Raw genomic sequence first — 18,994 nt, forward strand, 5'->3', positions numbered from 1 at the left:
AATTGTTAGAATTAATTTGAAGCGTTCACAGTCGTAAGAATATATACACTAGAATGTAAAAGCAATTGTGTTTCTTTTATTATTATTGTATGATAATATAATATATATATATATATATATATATATATATATATGGAATATTTTTAAAAATAGCGAAATAAATTACACAATTTTTGGATAGCATCAATGATAGAAATCAATTTCTATCGTTGTCTACCATTGACGCTAATAGAAAAATATAATTGTTTCAGATATCTTGTAAATAGTTTGTCAAATTTGATATTTTTGACAATTTTCCTATGTGCATATATATATATATATATATATATATATATATATATATATATACTCGTATATGTTAATATTTTAGTTGAGATAAAATCATAAAAGTGAAAAAAAGAAAATTAAATCCTGTAGCATTCAAGTATAGTTTTGTTTTGCAATAGATCAAAACTAATCGACGCAGCTCAGGAGCTACAATCGAGTTTGTAAACTCACCACAAAATTTCTGTAGAATACAATTTCAAAATCACATATAGTTTGTGTCTTCAAGTTGGGAAATAACTACAAAGAAAAAAAATGTATACAATGGGCTGACACACCTTGATAAATATAAAGCAAAACTGGTACAGTTACCTCTTACCGTAAGGTTTTGTTTGGAAGAATGTTCAATTAGGCAATGACTCATGGAAAGGCTACAAAAATTCACCTGCCACTCTTGAGTTATAAGAACTTACGATTTTCCGACAGTTAACCTCGGAGGACGGTCTGGAGATTCTGATGAAGGCTCCTGTATGTAGAGTTCTCACTGGAGGAACGAAAATGTCCCAAGGCGGAATTTGGAGGTGAAGAAACCTAAGTTATGAGCTCCCTATGCATTGTCTTTTTGCTGAAAGATGATCGCTACCATCAATATTATTCTTGTCACTGTGTTCGTAATCGAAACTCCAACCAACGAAATCAGACTCCGAGAACAAGGTGGTGGGGGGTGCTTGGTAGAATGCCAGAGGGACTCGCTTCAGTTTCTTTTTCAACTGCAACCAAAGACACACCATTTAGAACAAATAATAATTCGAATTCTATTTCATCCGATTTTAATTCTTCATAAGGAAAGTGATGCAACGGACGGATTTCAGAGAAGATATCAAAAGTCGAAAGTAGCTGAGAGATTCATCCCGAACAAAGGAGAAAACATCCACTCTTTTAGATGGAATAATAGTCAATAATCTTAACCATTAAAATTTCAAAAAATGACAATTTATGACCTTACAAGAATATATAAAATAGCTAACCAACCTCTTGCCCGAGTATTGTAGAGTATGAACCGGCGACAAAATCTTTAACATCAATTTCAGTTGTTTTTGATCTCACAGTCAGATCATTCTCAAGGGACAAAACTAACCTACAAGAACATAAAGGACTAGTTTTTCAGTATGAAATTCAAACCAAGAGAAGTTTCTTGATCTATATTAAACTGCATACCTTGAAACAGGAGGACAATAATGGTGTCGAAGACTATCAATTTCCCAAAGTGAACTTCCTGTACCAATAATTTTTGTTAACAAAAACCAAATATTAAACCACCACAAAATAAAAACAAAGCATCCAACAGTGGCATCTATGTCATGGATTAACCAAAAAGGCAAGATCCAAATGCACATGGACTATTGCGGAACAAGCAAGTAATAGAACTAGTAACTAATATCCCACATGACATATAGTTAAATGTTTTCGGTCATTAGATCTGATAATTTTTAAACATGAATTGTAAAAGATCTCGAGTAAACCACTGGAAAGCAAATCAAGAAAGCAACTTTGACAAGTCATGGCGATATTAACAGTTCATCACAAGAATACTAAATAATAAACATGTCCTTTTCCCATTCCATCCAACAGAGAGAGAATCCAATTGGAAGCATGGAATAAATTTTCAAACACATGATGAAAAGAACAAAATCCAAGAAATTAGAGTATAAACAGAACCAAATTACCAAAAGGAAAAAGGATTCTAGAATTAGAAAGGTAACTACAATTCATGAATAAAAACAATCTTCAAGGAATGGTTTCGACAATCCATTAATCACAACAGATAATTCATTGCATGACTTTCCACGTCAATAAAGACAACACTTACTCAAGGCACTAGATTTAATAGGATCAGTTTCCTCGTAGTTAAAATGATCGATGCCTGGCTTCATTTTGGGTGTATCAGCATCAACCTCTGAAGCATCTGTGCCTTTAGCAGCCTCTTCACTTGTGGAATCATCGTTCTTACTCTCGCCAACATTTTCCTGCTCACATCATGCATACATTACACCCAAAATAAAAAAATAAAAAAAGAAAATTTGATGCAGGTCATAGAATTTATCTTTAGCAAAAAGATTAAAAACAGTGCTAACTTCAATCATAACCAATATCCTAATTCTCAAACAGAAATCCAAATCCACCTAACGAAGATGTTTTCAAGTTAAGGCACTTATTTATGACAATAGGTGTCTTTTCAGGGAAACAAATGCCTGTTTCGGAGCATAAACCAACAGTTCTTAGTTAACTAGGAAAAAAGGTTGAGTCATATAATTGTTGTGTTGGTGAAGGATTTGTAAAATGTTATTCAATTGTATTATGGAGCCATCATGAATTGGCCTAGCAGTAAAAAGAATGCAATCATGGGTAAGAGATCAAGCATTCAATCCACCGTTTCCAAATTAAAAAGAAAAAGAGGAAGAAAAACTATATGTATAAAAAGTATACCCTTAACTAAACATCTTATTCAACTACATATTGTAACTAATCAAAGGAAAATAATAAGTTACCCGGTGAACCAAACAGTTGATTGAGGGATGTCTTCGTAAGAGATTGTGAATAAGAGCTATAATGACAAGTGCTCCTGATGGAGGAACAACAAGTGATAGCCTACTCAATTTCTTGGCAAAAGCAGCAGCCAAGTATGCTGGAAGAAGTGGCGACTTCAAGCAGGAATCAAGAAGCTGCCAAGAATGGTATCAAACATATTAGAAAATCACCGAAAATGAACCATACATTTAGAAAAGTCATTTGTTATATTATAACTTGGTTTTCACCGTTAATGACAATCAAATCCCTAGGATATGGATATGTGTCCTATGTACAGAATAACAAAATAAAAAATAAACAAATAGGAATGGCTTCAATATGTTATCACCTTCTCAACCTGAAACAATTATTTTTTGAGAAACTGAGTTTTCAGTAAGACAATTGAAGAAATACACTAGTCCATACAAAAAACAGGACTTGCCAAAGAAGTTAAACTCTAGCCAAGTACAGACAGACTCCAATATAAAAAAAATATTAAAAAAAATAACCTAACTGATAAATGACCTAGAAGCTGACATCCACAAAGAGGATATATTGAACTTAACAGTGTTCCAAACCTCTTTCGAGATCTCTTTCAATCCAAATACACCAAGAAAAGCATGCCAAAACCCCTTCCATTTACATCGTATTATCTATGGGAATTAACTCAAACTAGGTGAGATAGGCAACCAAATCGTCTTCAAATTGGGAGATAATGATAATTATACTCCGTAGAACGAAGAGCATTTAAAATTCCAAGGAGATAATTGAAATCACCATCCAACTACTAAAAGATCATTCCCAAAAAAGATAAAGTAAAAACAAATAGAGATCACACAACTTTACCTGAAAAAACTTGGCCCGATGTTTTGCCATGAATATTGAAGGAACCAATAGAGCATAAAGTTTTTCATAGAAGTTTGGATACTCTAAACCATATTTTGTCATTAGGAGGAAGAGGCTGCTGAGAGCCATAACACTGATGACGCCACCAATATCATAGGATTTTGTTAAGAAGTCGCTGCATTTTATTATACAGTAAATGTGTTAAATGAGAAATACAAGATTTATTTATAAGAGAGAACATACAAGCCAAATTATCGCAAACCTTAATATAATTGGTTTAGAAAGATAGGGAATGACTTCCTGATCAAGAATTACAAGAACCTGAGTAGCAAAAGGATGAGCAAAAAGATAATAGATGACAACAGAGCCCAAAAGAAAAAAGGATTAAAAAAAATTACAATATGAAAGCAATGGTGAAGGGTAGGTTGTAACACAAAAAATCATAGAAGAATTCCTGAATAACCAACCCATGTATTTATGAAAAATAAGTATTTAAAGAGAACGACAATAATATAGTACAATGATACAAGAGGTATCGTGAAGATCACTGCCTTCTTTTAGCAAAAGGAATCATAACTGCATTATTGTTCTCTCCCCACAAAATAAAATAACTATATCAAAGATAAAATGAGATGTAAAATTGTTTTCAGAAACAATATTGACTTTTTAAGCAGTTGAGTCAATTATAACAGGTGCCAAAACCATGATACAGACCAATTTCAGAGCAGAGTGGTTACCTCCTTGTACACATCAATTGGAAGCGGTAACTTAAGAAATGAAATCCATGCTTTTGAAAATTTTAGTTTCATTCTTCTAACAATCTTTGATGCGGTTAAGACCTGAAGGGTGTTAGTGATGTTCTTTAAAAGAAGGAATGATAATAAAATTCAATGTAGCCAAACCAATACAGAAAAGAGAGAATAAAAATATATAAAGAACAAACTAGTTGTAACGACCTCTTCGTCATTTTTCTTCATCTTAAGCTGCTTTGCTTCTTGGTCATCGGAAAGCACTTTGTTATCACCTTCAATTGAAAAAATAATAATTTAAGCAAAAACTCTGCTCCATAAAAGAAGAAAAGAAGTGCTGACGGTAAACACAGAGGATAATTGTAATGCACAATGCCGTGACTCTTTATTCATAAAAATGCAAATTTAGAACCTTTATCAGCAATTCTTAAATGATCTTTTTATTATTCTATTTTTTCATAAAAGTAACAATTTCATTGATTAAATGCAAGATACAAAAAGGTATGCCATCCATAGAGATTACAACAACAAAGCACAAATAATAATAATAATAAATAAATAAATAAACAAAACCTCTAGCTGGATAAAAAGTGTTTAGACTAAAAATACTAAAACTTATTCGGTTGGATAAAAGAACGTTGAGACTATAAATGCTAAAACTTCTCCAGCTGGATAAAAGAGTCTTTTCATTAGTCATTTGATTGGAGGGTCCCTTAGCAACAATCTAGAGCACTTCTCTAAACACACCATGAGGGTTGAGACTATAAATGCTAAAACTTCTCCAGCTGGATAAAAGAGTCTTTTCATTAGTCATTTGATTGGAGGGTCCCTTAGCAACAATCTAGACCACTTCTCTAAACACACCGTGAGGGTTTAAACATAAAATGAAAGAATCCAGGAGTAAATTTGTTTATAGAAAGAAGGAATAACCTATAAATCTAATTACTTAAATTGGCCTCAGAATAAAATTGAAAGTCGTCGACCCTTGGCCATATTAGAAATTACCCATCTTAAATTGGAGTCCATAATTCCATTTTAACACCCAAACTAAATTAAATGTCAATATGAAATTAAAAAGTTCATTTACTGTCTCCAAAAAATTCCATGAAAACGCCCTTTAGGAAGGTTAGAGATGCTAAATTCAACATGTTAATAAATCAAGATCTGTCTATGAAAAAAAAAAAAAAAAAAACTCTATAAAAGCCCAAAAACCCAATCTGTGGAAATTACCTGATTCAACCCACATAGTGTAGTCAGATTGATTTGAGTTTTCCAAAGGGGGAATGGAGGATATGATAGAGTGCACAATGTGAATGAACTCCACTCTGCACAGAGAAAGGTCACCAGTGATGAACCAATTTTTTAAAAGACTTCATAATTCCAGTGCCTTCAAATTATTATCAATGGGGACCACGCAAAGAACAAAATTGTGGTTTAAGGTGGTTAAAAATATATTCCTTGTGATCTAAATATCATATGGCCTGAAAAAGAATTGAAGAAACTACACCTTTATTAAATTAATAAACTAATTTGCTAATGAGTCCTAAATGTCAAGTGTTTGAATCACCACTCCTAAATTGTTGAGCTAAAAAAATATATGAAGTGTAGACAAGGTAAAAACTCCCACATCTGGAGACTTTACCCTATTCCTTAAGACAAAGTAGGCTAACTCCCTCCCTCATCATATACATAAAGGGGTAAATACAATATTAATATACTATGTTGAAGGGTAACAGTGTTTTAGGACAATGATTTGAAATCAAATAACATTTACCCTTCTTTTGAATGGCCACCACCATCACCTACAAGAAGAAGAAAGTTCCATTGAACGAAGCATTCCGGAAAGAAAAATAACAAAATGTCAAGAATAGGTGGGAGAAAATACCAGACATGTACTCAGCCTTGAAAATCTTGGCTAGTTCTTTAATGCTAATATATGTAAAATAACTGTACAAGAGAGAAGCAGGTTAAAAATGGATCTCATAGTCATTGGAATTCCAAAGCATCTCTCTCAAGAATTCGATAAAAATGTTAAGATATGGTAAAAACTAAGCCATACATCTTTTTTGGCATAGGAATCAACAAATGTAAGGAAAAGGGTACATAATCATAGCTAAAGGGGACGGGAATAAACTTTGAAATGAAATCCCGGTCATGTCAGTGCACAAGAAGCAGGACGATATTTTAAACATTAGGCACAGGTTCTTAAAGGGAAAAAAAGAAGAAGACGAAGAAACATACCGGACATCGAGATAATGGAAGTACTTTTTCACAAGCAAGGCTATCAGAGTATCAACTGGAGTCGAAGAACGAGCCTACATATAAGAAAAATATGTAAAATCCACAGCTCTAACACAATCACAAACATAAAAAAAAATACGGTAATTAAGGATAGCAAAGCAACTTACAATACTCTGTAAAAACCTGTGGTATACAGCAGAGTGAAATTTCCCCTTGTTACCAACTTTAACAAACTCCATAATCGCATCCAACACAATCTCCTAAACGACACACAACATAGAAAGAACACACAATTCAATTAAACTGAATCACCAAACAGATGGATAACAAACAACAGAAAGAATTCAAAAGCCACGAAAGGGCACCACCTTGAGAGTGTCGTCGCATTCAGAAGAAACCGCTACATCAATAAGCGACTTGACGAGTTCATCAAACTTGGAACGGAGCCAGGTCCGGTAAATGAACTCGGCGTCGACCTGAACGTCGTCTCCGGCGAGGGGAGGCTTGGAGGAGGAAGGGAGGGTAGGGAGGTTGGTGATGAAGAAGGACTGAAGGGAGAGGAGAGCTTCAAGGACATAAGGAGGAGGTGAAGAAGGAGAAACGAAGGTGAGAAGGAGAGGAAGGTTGTTGATGTGAGCTCGAGATGAGAGAAGTTGAAGCCCTAGGGTTTTGAGGTCAGAAAGGCTGTGAGTCTTTTCATTCTTCGTCTTCTTCTTCTTCATCTTCTCGTTGTGATCGTTGGAGGGAATGGACGCCATTGAAGCAGCAAAGAGAAAGCTCAAGGCGGGAACGGAAAAACTGTCGAAGCCTTACGGTGGTACACGGCGGCTTAGTTAGGTTTTTGAATTGGAAGAATAGAGCTGTTTGGGTGTTGGGGTCTACTATTCTGTTCATGGATAGCTTTTTATACTTAAACGGGAATATGATGTCCTTCGCGGTTTTTTTTCTAATTTTGAACTTTGGATGGATTTTGAGTAACGTTAGAAATTAGAAGTGATTTTGAGTATTGAGTAATTAGAAGTGATTATAAAAGAATGTTGAAGGCTTTTCTGAGTTTTACTTACAAATTAGAGAGAGTTTATTTTACACCCTTTTTATTTGATGCAAATTTTAATAAAATTTAAGTTTCAAAATAGAACATTTGATAAAATATTTAATAAATTTTGTGATTTGGTAGTTTGTGGATTTTTTTTTTTTTTAAAACAGATTACATCAATTTTATCATTTAAAATTAAGACTTCTTTTAAATAATTATAAAATAAATATTAGAAGTGTATTTAATTATTACTATTATATATAAAAAGATGATAGTTTAGTATTAATTTACCAAAGACGTTTAAACAATTTGTTTGAGAATAAAAATGAAATGTACCGAACACTGTTATACTTTATTTATTGCTAACCATGCATAGTGTTTGGAATATAAATTAATTTAGTTTGAATAGTAAATAGTCAATATTATATTAATGAGAAATTTCAAATAGTATTCCGGTAGATAATTATAGGTTAAAAGTTGGAAATATCACGGTTGTATTTGGAGCTCCAAACATAAAGTAGGTTAATGTAACCCACTTCACCAATTTTAAGTTGGAGATCAAACTCTCCTAGATTTAAACACACCATCATTTTTCTTTTTTGACAACGTACTTATTTACGACCCTAAATTTACCACCTCCATCACATTTTGTTTTTTAAACTTATAATTTATTTATTAGATTCTAACTTTACAAACAAATAAACTTAGATCTGTCATGATTTCCTTTTATCAATGATAACTGTTCATTTTATTAATCTAACATTTAAAGAATTATAAGCAATTTTAATAATGTTCTAAATCGATTGACTTGTGAAAATTAAGCGTTTGATCAACAAAATTGAAAGTTTCATGTATGTTTTTAAAACAAAATCTGAAAGCTGATGTAAATTAGTAAATTTAGAAAGTTCAAAATTTAAATTAATACAACCATAAAATCTAGAGTATAAATGGATGTTTTTCATATTTATTCTTTCATATGTAAGTAATTCGACCACTTACGCACATCTAGTCTCAAACTTTCACACTACAATTTACCTAACTATACAGCATTTGTGTCTCAAGAAAACTCTATAATATTAAATCATGAGTATTAACGACTAACATTTATACGTATAGGTTGATAATTTTTAAAAGAGATTCTACATGAGTTCAAAGAAGTTGATCCTATTTGAGTTCAAAGAAGTTTAACTAATAAAATTATAAGTTTTCAAAATGTCTATCCACTGCAGGTATAAATTGATCCAATTGTAAGGTGAAATTTTTAGTTTATAGTAATAAATTTATATTTTTCTCCGAAACAAATTGCAAAATTTTTCATACATATTATGTGAAAAGGATTTTCCTTTACAAAGATAGTTTTGAAACAATTATGAAAGGCCAGTAACATTTAGTTATCTAAACAGATCACACATACACAAACTACCATTTTGGTCAATACAAGCGTTGAATCGATGCCAACAACTTAAAAACAAACTCAAATCAATGTTTGTGTTATAAACAAAGTTAGAACTCAAAAGAAAAACCTGTTGTAAGGGTGTGACTGTTAGACAAAGCAGAAAAGAAAGCTATGATTTTCAAGTTACAATCCCTTTCAAATTCAAGCTAAATCAGCAATGCTAGCAAAAAAGTCTCAGATTTAGGTTGAAACCTACAACATAAAAATTAATATTTCTACTATTCCATCTCTCTTTATTTGTAGCAGTGAGAAAATCCCAAAACCCCCACTACACACATTCAAAGAAACATTGAAATTGACATTCAGATCTCAAGGTAGACATATAAACAATTTTCAACAGCAATTTCCTCTTATCATATGAAAATGATTAATCGAGTTTAACCACCAAGACAGTCTTTTCTTGCCTGTGACCAGCACAATGTTTTCCATCGATCTGAAGAAAAAACCAACCTGTGGGAACTCCAAATCTTTGCCTATGCAGTAAGTGTTGAGAATGGGCTGTTAGAGAAGCTGAAATGAGTTTAAATAATTAGTAGCTCAATCGCCTCTTGTGTCTGTATGGAATGGAGAGTTAACATGGCTTGGGTGCGCAGGTGAGATACTGAAACAAAAAACGTTCCCAGTTAACCTTAAATCTGCCCTGTTGGCTAACTCGATTCATTATCGGAACATTAAATTTTAGGAAACTAGTGTAACATTGCATTAGAATGAAACTCAATGGAATTGCATCGTTGGGGATTTATTCGATCAAGTTACACGGTGGAGAGCCAAGGTGGTAATATATGTGATTACTGACCTCATATAACAATGTGTGCTTTTATATTCCCAAGCGCTCGAGAGAATTCGGGGCAATCAGGAATACACGCCTTTGGGTTTGGTGTCTAAAAACAACCACTCCTTTATACGCTGTTCTTGGTATACCATCCTAAGGAATGAAAGAACATGGGATAGCTTTTAATCTAACAAATGCATTCACAAGCATAATTGAACAGCTGTGAAGCTGTATTATTAAAGGAACCATAAAGTGCAATAAAAGCGGAAAAAATGAAACAATAAAAGAAAAGATTAAATTACAAGTTGTGTCTTATGGAAATTCAAGGTTGTGTCTAACAAGTTCTTAGACTTCAAAAGAGTGTCTAATAGGTTTCTTTAACTTAAGATTTAGATTTTTTTATCTGGCCGGACCAAAACTTTAGAAGGGTTAAAAAAGCCTCTAAACTTTCAATTTTGTGCATAAATGGTTGTAATTTGACATTTTAAAAAGTCGTAAGCCTATTAGACACAAATATTTTAAAAATCCTAACATTTCAGTTTTGTATCTGTCCCTTTTTTTTATATATATTTGTGAGTGTTTGAGCCAGCTTATGTACACCCGTCTGACCTCACAACATTTGGATGCCAAGAAAACACGGAAATTAAATCCTAGATAACTTAAAGATTATGCAAAAAAAAAAAAAAAAAAAAGAAATTGAACGTTGAGATGTAAAAAGGTGACAGACAACTACCTTCCACTCTTCAAAAATACCAAACTGCCGAGCGATGCGTTCAAAGTCTGACTGGTCTCTGTACTCGATTCTAACATCACCCACAACATTATAAGCCTTCATAACTGCATCATTTCCATAAACAGGTTTCGCTTTTCTAATAAGATCTGCAAAGTACTTCACATATTTATCCTACAAAAAAAGTCCCAATTAGTGACGTAATTTTTCCTACAAAAAGAATCCCAACTAGTGATGGGTATTCTTTTTTTTCTAAAATCGCTTTGATTACTTAAGAATGCAAATTACCTCCATCAGGTAGCTCAAATCCATAGACATCCAGTCAATCTGTAGCAAGCAAAAGATAGAGAACTTCAAATTCAGCTTCACTTTCGACTTAATGACAACAAGAAGACCATAAAGTGCTTACTTGAACGTCATTCAACTTGATTGGCTCAAGGTATTGCTTGAAAAATTGGCCCATACTGGAACCCTGCAAAGGATCCACACATTCCGAAAGACCGACGTTAAAAATGCAAAACATATAGATAAAAGTTGTCATGGCTTGTGAATGTTAATTTAGAATACTTTCTATCCTCTTCCTCGTGGCTCAAAGGAAGTGGATAAGTGAAAAGTTACTTACATGCTCACCAAAATTATATGTTCTGCACACTTCTGGACGAATAAATTGGCGACCTTTGTGATTATCCTTCAATCTCAACCAGTCATCCCAATAAGTTTGTTTTTGTCAAAGAAACAGTTCTACGGAAAGTTCACCATACTATATAAGATCATTTTGAACCAAATTCAAGAATAACCTAAATTTAAAGGATATGCCTTGGGCCACTTTGGTGATAGTTCATCCCATATAGACTTGGTTAACATCCAACCAAGTCCTGGAAAGAAATCTGAGCGATACAGTACATCTGCAGGGTATAAATATAGAAAGGCGTATAAGAATGAGCCAAATCACTAAAGATTGAAATGTATAAAATCAATAAAATTTTAGGCAACCAAGTTGTCCACAGCAAAACTTGATGAGTGAATTTTAGCAGCTTGCATAACTAACTGCTACTCTAACCTTAATACAACCTACAATAGGTATTGTTAGATGATATATAATTAAGTTTACCTTCACCTATCAGCTTAAGTTTTTGGGTCAATTGATGATTTAATATGGTATCAAAGCAAGTTGGTTCATAAGGTCCTATGTTCTAACCATTGCACCATTGTTTCCTCCCAAATTAAATAATCATTTCTACTTGACAGACCTTCTTCATATTCCAACCCCACAAATAAGAGGAATATTAAATTTAATTATATATCATCTTAAGTCACGATCACCAAATGACTGAATGTATATTTAATTATATATCACCAAACATGTATTTAACTATAGGATTTCAAGGTTTGACATAAGGGAAAATAATTGTATGAAACATGGATATTGTGCACTAAAACGGAGAGAAAATAATTCCACCATTACACTCTGGCAATGCTCACGAGAAGAATATATTATATTAACGAATTTTCATATCAGGCCCACCAATGTATGGAGAAAGTATCTAAAACTAACTTACAAGAATCATGCACAAACTGCTTTTGTCCATTGTCATTCCATGAAGAGACTGCCATTATGGTCCTGTGAATGTTGAAAAGAGTTACAAACATTTGGGTTGCTGTACATATACTCACAGCCAACAGAAAGTACTGAAAATGAGGTTGAATGCATTGGACACACTTATCCTTATCAAGTAGAATTGCTGCAGCCTCAAAGTAACTGAAAAAATCAGGAGCGATTTCCATATCATCTGTACAAAAATAAAAAATTTTATCCACAAGAGCAACAAAATGGGGATAAAAGGAAAGAGTAGTAAAGTCGACCTCACCTTCAAGTATAATCACTCGGCTGAAATTATGCTTATAGAATAATTGATCCAATGCCCATTTGTAATGACCTGGGAAACCAAATGTTCAGATGTGAGCCCTATTAACATATTCAACAACTCCAGAGAATGTGAATCGGAATTTCTTTAGGGTATTGTGAAGCATGGAAATGAAGATAATGAGTAAGCAAACCTAATTAACCTTCCAAAGCATAGGTATAATTTTCCTCCTCTTACACTTACCAATATGGTGGCCTTCCATTTTCCTCAGTAAAGTACTAGTATTTGAGAATATTGCTAGAGATTCATTACATTCTATACGATAAAGAATATGAAAATGAAGCTAGTCATAGAGACCAAAAATTAAGTTCGATGGTGTTTATGTAGGGGAATGTTCATTCAATATTTGTGCATCCACAGACGTAGTTATAGACTATTAGTAACAATTCAGTCCCATTATATTGCAACGAGACTTTTTGTCTGTTACCCAACCCAATACCTACATATGTAATTAAATTTATGTTTGGGATCTACACCATGAGAATTGTGTCTAATTAAATTTCCTCGACTTTCAAGATTGTATCTATTCAAGCTCTTTAGTCTAAAAGGAACCTAATAAGTTTCTAAAATCCAAATTTTATGCCTGATAAGTCTTTGCCCTTGACTCCATGAGTCTAACGCTTATACCACCAACTACCTAAATCTCCAGAAATTGGCCCCACATATACTCTTCAAATAATATTGTCAACGTACCACAAAAGCACTACACAGTTGAAGCTAACCATCTTGACCTATAGACACAAAATTGATTAAAAAATCAAAATACAAAGACCAAAATGTAAACTTGAAACTTTTTAGAGTACAAAAACTAAATTGACACAACTTTTAAAGTTTAGGTGCCAGATGTACAACAAAGAAAAAGTAACCATACGTGCAATTTTGTAATATGCAATCAACTCCCCTGGCCTTTCAGTTTCCACTTCTGCATAATCTAAATGCTGCGACAAACATAAATCAGAATTGATGAGAGTGAAATGGCCCTTAAAGCAAGATCATCTTGAGCGTATGGTGACCATATCTATAAAAAATCATGCATCAGACCCAAAAATAGGTTCCCAATAATCATGCATGAGACTCATTGGATTGCCTCCGTTTCCATCATTTTCTTCGAAAAGAATCCCATGCTTGTGTCTAGGAATTAGGAAGCATTTGACACAAACAAAAACCAGAGGGAGTAGGGAAAGATGAGATATTCTCCCTCATTTCGTGCAAATGTCGATAACAAAGAGATCTCCAATTGGTTCAAGAAAAAAGAAGAATGATTACCAACAAATTTTAAGGAGCTTGAGGATACCTATATGCATCCCCAGTGTCACCGGGAGGAAGAATGGGGAAGCTAGCAGGTGAGCATGTCTATCTAATTAGCATATGGTTGAAATGTGTCAGTCTAACTGGTTTGTGGCCGAGGATGTCTTAGTTTTTTCCTTACAACAAGTATCAATAGACAGGAAGTGAGTATGGAAAAGTTGGTTAGGTATAAGTATTTAGTTCTTAGCAGTGCAGTTGAGGTAGGAAATCTATTGTCATCCTGTAGTTCAAACCAAGCTGTAGATGTCTGAAAACTACTTCAAGAACAGTTAATTTTGGTAGAATAAAAGTTTCGTAAAAAGGTGTTAGAATAGCTATTTTTAGAGAATTCTTTACATCCATCTGACTTGTGAGTGTCCATGCCATCTTGATTAGAGATGGAGTTACTAATTTGTCAACCATGAATAAACCAACTGGTGAAGCACAATCATTGCATGAAGGATCTTTTCAAACAAGCTGCTAAAATTTTAGTTAAGATCTTACAAAATGATGTGATGAGTTCATCTGAAGTCCCTCATCTCAGATAGTCATGGAGATTCGAGGGAGGTGAGTTTTCTTGTTTTTTTCCCTCATTGACATATATAATCATAATAAATTTAAATTAATTTAAAAAATCCTACAGAACTTGAGGGTGAGAAAGACTGGCCTAAGGGAACTAGGAAGAGGTTGTTTTTCCTTCTTGAAGAACATGCCCCAGTAGGAGGTAGTTCATTAAGATTCGGAGATTTTGAGGACAAGGCTCTTCAAAGGAGGCTTTCTACTACTTTCTTCGTTGTTTCAATCATACATTTATTTTAGTTATCAAAACATAATTACATAAGGAATGCAGGCTTAACAGAAAAGTTTGCCCAAAAAGATAATAAAAACATAATTACATAGGGAGTACAGGCTTAACAGAAAAAGGTTTGCCCAAAAAAATAATAAATAAGGAGAATGGTCACTATGAGTAATTACTATCCTCAATACTAAGTAAATTCAAATAGTTCCCAATTAGCTATAAAAGGAAAAGGAGTAATGATAATAATGGACCTACAGAGTGGGAGGACCAAGCAGCGGCATCAAAAATTCAAAATACCTCAATTCCCAGACCTCTTATATCCTCAAAACTCGCCACTGTTAATCATCATTTAAAAGAAGGACAACTGTTTTAAATGGCAAAGTTGTTGAAAATATTTAAAAATATAGCAAAATATCATTGTCTATCAACGAAAGAGACTCAAGTGACATTTTGCTAGATTTGATAATATTTCGTTTCATTTTGACCGAGTAAAAAGAAGCATACTAAAATCGCATTTTGACCAAGTAATTAGTAAAACTTAAGGAAATGGTTCGGACTGTCCTAGGCATTTCCCATCTAAGAGGTAGAGTTCCTTATTGGGGGAATCACTTAACCCCTACCAAGATAATGAAAATGGAAATACAAAACCTTAACAAACTTATCCCAAATCATCATCCTACGCCCAACAAAGTCCATGACATAATGACACCATTATCACTTCAAAATATACATACACATAATGCGGGCACAATATCTATATAGAAACTACATAATGAATAAGGTATATTGTGGGACCATGGAGTATTCCTTCACTAACCTGCATATAGGCCAACTGATCATAGCTAAGAGCCTTGTTTTTTACCTCTGGGTTGGAACCATCCTGTGAGTAAACACAGATAAAAAATGTGTGTATATATGTGTATGACAAGTAAGAACATAGATTGGAAAAGAAAAAGAAAAAAGAAAAGGTTTTTGTAGCCACATAAGAATTTGAGATACATACCTGGGAAACAAAAACAGGATATTTTGAAGCAACAGTTGTTTGGTATCTAGATAATATCGCATAGTTGTAAGTAAAGCCAAAGATTTGTAATGCATTGACTGCAGTGAACAACTAGAATGGTTAAAAGGTCTTACTTTAGAACAGACTTAATAGTCCTTTCCAGATAATCTGCACGATTGCATGCCATAATTACAACAGCAGCCACAGGCTCCTAAAAATTGAAGCAAAATAATTTGTAAATTTAAGGTTTTACAATGCGGAAGGAAGAGAAGTGTTAGAATCACTTCATCTTAAGTATACCTGTGTTTTGTCCGTAAGTTGTTGCAGACCTTTCCCTACAGATTTTGTAAAGAGAAAAACAATCAAGAGCCTTCAAGATAACACTTACAAGTGAATGTCAATTTGATCCTACTAAAGGAAAGCGTAAAAGAAACAAATACATAGAGGTGTCAGATGATAAAAGTTTATGGAACAAGATGGTGAAATAGAATGCTTTTACAAAAACATCATTCTTTTTTCTTTTTTTCTTTGTTTTGTTTTTTTTTTTTTTTTTTTGAAATGGAAGTCAAAACGTCATCCCTTTCTCAATCAAATAGAATTACGAGCATTCAAATCAAGCCGCTTTTAGTGTTCTATGGAGGGCTCATTTTTCTACATACTTCCACTTCAGTAACTAGAGACCTAAAATTTGAACATATGACAAGAGCCACATCCATGAAAAATAAAAATACTGCTGAATGGGTTTTCTGACCTCCTTAACAAAAAATTATGGGTAAAATTCAGGAAGTAAGCTGTTAAGCAGAAAATGAAGTCTACTGAGGCGCATACTTTCAAGATCTTGAATAAGAGCCTTCAGCTGGAGGCGTTCTTCAAAGTTGCGTTTTCTTTCATCTGAAGATTTAGAAATCCTATTAGAAATAAGTGGAATAATTCTGATGGTTTTGCCTCCAATCACAGAGAGAGTAACAAGATATTGATTCTTATTAACTAAATAAAAAGAAAACTAGAAATTAAAGGACTTAAAATAAGTTAAATAAATAAAGCTATTGGATTTGCTTCTCAAGGGGCATATCGTATCATATCATAGTGAGGAAGATATTCTAGCAAGACAAGAAGAAACTAAGAAAAATGCTGCAAATGAAAATGATGAATAAAAGAAAAAGAATCAACAATCTCCGTATCAAGGCAATCCAGAGTCGCCAAGTAAGCATGAGAAGGAACAATGATATTGAATGAAGTAGCCGCATTTTACCCTTTTTATACAATATAAATATGTGAGCTAGAACGGAATCTATCTTGAAATACATTTTGTCTTTCATTTAAGAGCTGAGAAATGTGCTATGCTCTGAATTTATCATTAGCATAAACTTTGAGCAGCTAAACCTACTAGATGTAGAATCAACACTAAATTTTTGGGTTACGATATGGTGGATTCTAGAAGTTGAGCCTGGAATGAACATCCAATCCAAGCAAAGATGGACAAGTTTAAATGTTGTCTAAGATTGACATTTTCATCAATTTAGATTGAAAGTTTGTTAATTTGCATGACACGTTCAATTAAGATAGTCCCCTAATGCAATATGACAGATCCCACACCTTCAAGGGTCACAATTTGTCCTTGTTGCATGCTTATCTGATCAATTAGTAATCGCATTTGACTGGTACAATGATTCTCTGATTCAACCTGAAATAAGTAATCGCCCGTATAGATGGAAATTGCAGCCACGTTAGCAGTCAACAAAAACGATCAGGCTTTGAGCAGATCAATTAAGGTTTATAACTTCAACTAAAATATCATATGTTCAAATTTCTAGCTCCACATAACATTTGATACAAACAAACTCCCGTACCGTCTCTTCAATTCTTTAGAATCATGTATTTTAGTAACGTAACAATTGTTTTTTTCAGGTTATAGTCGTCGACAGCATCCTTAATAATAATTGTTTTGGGTAACACGGAAAAAATTTGAGTCCTCAAGAACTAATTCATAGGCTGTCGATTCAGAAACTTCAATTAAGGTCATAAAGAATACTAACACTGATGACATTGTAGAATAACACAAACTCTAATCGTGTATTGACTATAATCATAATCCCATGCAATATTAGAGAAGAATAAACGACGTACTGCCTCCGCCAGCCGATCTGCATATTGAGATTGAGTTGCGAATAGCCGTATCTAAACAAAAAATAATAAAAATAATTCGTCAAAGATTTTTTAAAAAAATGGCAGTGAATTCACAAAATTAACAGGTATGAAGCTAAAACTAACTTGACTGATTCAAAATAACATTTGATTGAGCTGAAAAAACAGATGAAGTTGGAAAGGGAAAAATAAGCAGGCATAAAATAAACACAATTAGGGGAAGGAATTGATTGGTATTAAAGCAAAATGATTAGAGAGTCCGTGAGAGTTGGAAGGATAGGATACCTGGATGTAGATGAAGGCGACAGCTGCAATGAGAAGTAGGAAGCGGAAATCGCAGAAAAAATTCGCCATGAATGAGGAAAAGATGAAGGAAACGCCAAAGGGATGGTAATTAAAATATGAAAAATGGTTGAATTTCTGTCATGAATTGATCGGATTTGGAGTTGCGACGACTAGGAGTCAAGTCAGTTCATGAGGCTCGACTGAAAATTTTAGAAATGAATGTGAATTTCACTTTCTTATCGGTGATTAAAAAAACTAAAATATCGCTTTGGTTTTTTTTTTTTTTCTTTTTTATCGGTGATTAAAAAACTAAAATTATGATGCAAAATTAATTACTTATATAACAAACTATCCAAATATTTACTTCCAACGTCACACCGTAAGAAAGTTCGCTATTTTTTAAAATATTTCAAGTTGTCCTCCTTGTCTATCTTCTTTCTTCCTTCCTTCGTCAATTTTTCTTTTGCTTACGATCGTTTTTCTTGATATTCAATCTTTAATTCCTCGTGAAGATGATTTAGAAAGCAAAATCATGGTTTTTATCTTTTCTTGACTTGAAGTTGTATTTCCTTATTTAATCGTTTCTTCTAGATTTATGTCATTTAATTGAACTTAAGCATCAAACATTTGATAAAACTTGTCATGGTAAAACTATAACAAAAGAATGCACTTATATTAGAAATTTAATAAACATGTCAAAATACATTCTAAAATAATGTAAATAATTATATATGTTTAATCATGTTTTTTACAATATAGATTAGGGGCATTTGCAAAAGTAGTAAAAAATTTATGATAATAGGGTGTAACGGCCCAAAAATTTAAGATAATTTATTTTGATTATCTTAAGTTTTAATTTTTTTTTCTTTTTGTAATTAGGGGTGTTAT

At 33.2% G+C, this 18,994-nt stretch overlaps 2 protein-coding genes across 3 annotated transcripts; both read right to left on the reverse strand.

Moving 5' to 3' along the window:
* Window positions 1-449: 449 nt before the first annotated feature.
* LOC103490206 (protein NUCLEOLAR COMPLEX ASSOCIATED 4) lies at window positions 450-7,542 on the reverse strand. Its single transcript, XM_008449609.3, has 15 exons — window positions 7,037-7,542; window positions 6,836-6,928; window positions 6,669-6,742; window positions 6,313-6,374; window positions 6,202-6,229; window positions 5,658-5,752; window positions 4,635-4,702; window positions 4,416-4,517; window positions 3,941-3,999; window positions 3,679-3,853; window positions 2,814-2,987; window positions 2,135-2,291; window positions 1,483-1,540; window positions 1,297-1,402; window positions 450-1,034 (listed from the first exon to the last, which is right to left on the reverse strand). The coding sequence occupies exons 1-15, from the start codon at window positions 7,424-7,426 to the stop codon at window positions 861-863; spliced, it is 1,815 nt and encodes a 604-aa protein (XP_008447831.1). The 5' UTR covers window positions 7,427-7,542; the 3' UTR covers window positions 450-860.
* Window positions 7,543-9,318: 1,776 nt separating this feature from the next.
* Window positions 9,319-18,344, reverse strand: LOC103490207 (alpha-1,3-mannosyl-glycoprotein 2-beta-N-acetylglucosaminyltransferase). Of its 2 annotated transcripts, none has more exons than XM_008449610.2 (19): window positions 18,107-18,344; window positions 17,804-17,854; window positions 17,273-17,360; window positions 16,505-16,567; window positions 15,977-16,011; window positions 15,811-15,887; window positions 15,677-15,722; window positions 15,491-15,553; window positions 13,459-13,525; window positions 12,531-12,599; window positions 12,383-12,452; window positions 12,222-12,283; window positions 11,477-11,567; window positions 11,285-11,378; window positions 11,072-11,134; window positions 10,951-10,989; window positions 10,666-10,836; window positions 9,957-10,085; window positions 9,319-9,761 (listed from the first exon to the last, which is right to left on the reverse strand). In XM_008449610.2, exons 1-18 carry the CDS (start codon window positions 18,173-18,175, stop codon window positions 9,978-9,980), a joined length of 1,326 nt encoding a protein of 441 aa, XP_008447832.1. In that variant the 5' UTR covers window positions 18,176-18,344; the 3' UTR covers window positions 9,319-9,761; window positions 9,957-9,977. The 2 variants fall into 2 exon arrangements, with proteins under 2 accessions (XP_008447832.1, XP_050945850.1); XM_051089893.1 differs by having other exon boundaries at window positions 17,713-17,854; window positions 18,107-18,338.
* Between the last annotated feature and the right edge of the window lie 650 nt (window positions 18,345-18,994).

The sequence above is a fragment of the Cucumis melo genome, chromosome 1, assembly GCF_025177605.1.
Source record: "Cucumis melo cultivar AY chromosome 1, USDA_Cmelo_AY_1.0, whole genome shotgun sequence".
NCBI lineage: Eukaryota > Viridiplantae > Streptophyta > Magnoliopsida > Cucurbitales > Cucurbitaceae > Cucumis > Cucumis melo.

Bases quoted from the DNA above. Each gene is read 5' to 3' on its own strand.
- LOC103490206 (XM_008449609.3), bottom strand. From the start codon at position 7,426: ATGGCGTCCATTCCCTCCAACGATCACAACGAGAAGATGAAGAAGAAG. The intron at 4,703-5,657 runs GTAATTTCCACA...TTTCAATTGAAG, and splicing joins CACTATGTGGGTTGAATCAG to GTGATAACAAAGTGCTTTCC. The intron at 2,988-3,678 runs GTAAAGTTGTGT...CATTCTTGGCAG, and splicing joins ATCGGGCCAAGTTTTTTCAG to CTTCTTGATTCCTGCTTGAA.
- LOC103490207 (XM_008449610.2), bottom strand. From the start codon at position 18,175: ATGGCGAATTTTTTCTGCGATTTCCGCTTCCTACTTCTCATTGCAGCT. The intron at 16,012-16,504 runs GTATGCGCCTCA...CAAAATCTGTAG, and splicing joins TCTTATTCAAGATCTTGAAA to GGAAAGGTCTGCAACAACTT. The intron at 12,284-12,382 runs GTGTGTCCAATG...CAACATTCACAG, and splicing joins ATTCTACTTGATAAGGATAA to GACCATAATGGCAGTCTCTT.